At 46.2% G+C, this 2,646-nt stretch overlaps 1 protein-coding gene across 1 annotated transcript; it reads right to left on the minus strand.

Moving 5' to 3' along the window:
• Window positions 1-786: 786 nt before the first annotated feature.
• Window positions 787-2,526, minus strand: Pmar_PMAR010684 (hypothetical protein; the record flags this gene model as incomplete). Its single annotated transcript, XM_002775007.1, has 7 exons — window positions 787-1,157; window positions 1,219-1,355; window positions 1,490-1,572; window positions 1,624-1,681; window positions 1,726-1,986; window positions 2,264-2,395; window positions 2,459-2,526. Coding segments are annotated over 7 exons (921 nt in total), but the record flags the coding sequence as incomplete, so codon positions are not given.
• Between the last annotated feature and the right edge of the window lie 120 nt (window positions 2,527-2,646).

A 2,646-nucleotide genomic window follows, 5' to 3' on the forward strand; every position in this document is an offset into this window, starting at 1 on the left:
AACTTGAAACTTTCAAGTGGACAAAAACGACTGCAAAAGAGATCAGGCTGATTTCCGTCGCAGCTGATTTAATCAGCTTCATACTCGGTTCCAATAGGACATAGTCTATGGTCCTGAACTCCCAGGAAGGGTCCCTCTGTCAGAGGGACCCCCTGTGTAATTGCATCGAATCATCTTCCTATTGTAGAGCAGTGATACCGTCACTTCTTAGAGGTGAATCGTATTTTTCAGTGAAAACTCTTAACTTGAAAATGTCATAATCTCTGTCGAAATTGTGGATCTTCCTCTCGCGCCGTTTGTACTCGACTACAACTCAGGGAGGTTCACCAGACTTAGTCTCTCGTGTAACTGCGGCATTTTCAAAGGGGGAATAACAGAAGAGTCATCCGGGTTGCGAGAATTGGAGAACAATGTACAGCTCAACAGTGGCAGTTGTGAACGCTCAACGAGCGTTCATACCTCCGGCGCGTTGTCTTCATACTTCCAGATCAAAAACAGTCAGTGCTTCGATGTGTTAGTGACAATCGTGCGCTGCACTCTAGCGAACCATTCACAAGCTTGGTCTTGTATATAATGGTTCATAGCGATCTGTCCCGTTCGAGCTGACCTTCTATCGTCAGTTTTCTACAACTCTTTCAACTATCACCGTCAGCTAGGTTCGACAATTCGGAGAAGGCCTTGCTGTGTATGCAGCCGAAATTGATCAGTACTTCGAGACTCCCAACCACATTGAGCACTCAACAATAGACAGAACGTTGGAGGTAATACAGTTATAGACAGGATAGTGATAGTATTTCAATAACTGTAAGGTGAATCAATTACACATCTGATTGAACAAAACAGCGCCATCTCGTCGGGCGTAGTGATAATTTCCCCATAATTTTGCTAATTTTCAACATTTCTACAAAAAGCTGACAGTACATATGCCGTGAAATTCGTGGCGCAATGAAATATACAAATGAATTATAATCTTCTAATTGCCCACATTAACAACAATCTCGCTACTGTCAACGTCGGCCAACTGAGAACTTCCGGCTTCTCGCGCGGTCAACTTGAGGTCATCTTTGGCTTGTTGATTACTTGCAGGGGACACCGGGCCAGCCATTCTCGAAAGGCGGATACGACCCACTAGAGAGGCGTGATCAGATGTGCGGTTGCTAAAACGAAAACAGCCGGGATCGAACCCACGACCTCATGAAAGAGAGACGAACATCTTACGTGTTGTGACTATTGATCTGCCTCCTCAACCCTCGTTCTTCCCTCTTATCACCGCTGAGCATAGCCTTAGCACATGCACTTCTCAGAGGTACGTCTGCTCGCCACAACTGGGCGGGCGCGATCGTCACCATCATAACCTGTAGTACAAATCATCGGTCACATGGACACCTCTGAATGAAGAATCCGAGATTCACATTCAGAAAAATAAATTAACCCTCCCTAATCAGCTCGAGCGAGATCGAATGACCGAATGATTAACCAGTTTGAGGACCTCTTGAGATCTCGACCGGCTACTGCTAGCACTGATAGAGCTGAGACTGCTCTCAGCTGGCGGACGACTTTCGGATGTTGCATCTAAACACTCACATACAACTCCATACCATAACTTCGACATATCACGCCTACCTTCAGCGCCACTTTTAACCCATAGATAATCCAATCGCTTCGGACACGATGGGACGTCCTAACCAGACATTATTCCGTCACGCGCCACGAAATTCCACCAACCTGGTCACTCGTAACTCCATACTTCACCAGGCTTTCTTCACTAAGTTCTCCCCAGTCGCCCTCGTAACTCGGCGCACGAGGAAGACTTTCCTTCTCAGCGTGCATTTGCCACACATCCTGGAAGCCCGACTTAGCCAGGAAACTCTGGACCCTTCCGTAGACGCCAGAGTTCTGATTCACGCCGACGGGGCTGCCTTCTTCTTCCTCCTCATCAGACGATCTTGAAGTAGTGCATACTGTACGAGAGGTGGACGACAAGGCCTGACCATGTACTACTACTACTGCTACATATAAGTCTGAATCTACAAATGATGCATTTCGAAAGCTCTGTCCTTATAAGAAGGTAAAGTCCATACAAGGCCCTTCTCCCGCACTCATTTCAACTCGTCCAAGTGCCGAGATAGTTTATACGCTGATGCGGTGTTACAAATCTCTTCAACCACAAATCTTGTTTAACGTTATGAACTCACTATTGGCGGAATGGAATGGTGTACAGTAGTTGAACCACAATTTTGCTAATTTACATTTGTTCTACTACTTTAGCGCGCGCCCCATGATCTCTGCCAGTGCCATCAATGTTCCAATCGCCAGTCATAGCTGCTGCAGCCACATGAAGTCCCCTCGATGAGCACTCCTTCTCGAGGAAGGCCACAACATCGACGACAACTTTCTGAGAGAAAAAATCCGAATTCGGGACAATTTCACCCATAATCGTCGTTTCACAATCCATTACCAATTGAGCTAACTTGACATCAGGATCATGACCAGCATCGAGATGTGTGGTTACCACAATGACCACCTATATATAAAAATAACCAAAATCGTTCACCCATCACAGTACTGGAATAATATGCTCGCTCTCCTCAGCTGAGCTCAGGAACTTCCTCACTAATTACAGAGGTTTACAACGATTCCGCCGAA

The sequence above is a fragment of the Perkinsus marinus genome (genome assembly GCF_000006405.1).
Source record: "Perkinsus marinus ATCC 50983 genomic scaffold scf_1104296957130, whole genome shotgun sequence".
NCBI lineage: Eukaryota > Perkinsozoa > Perkinsida > Perkinsidae > Perkinsus > Perkinsus marinus.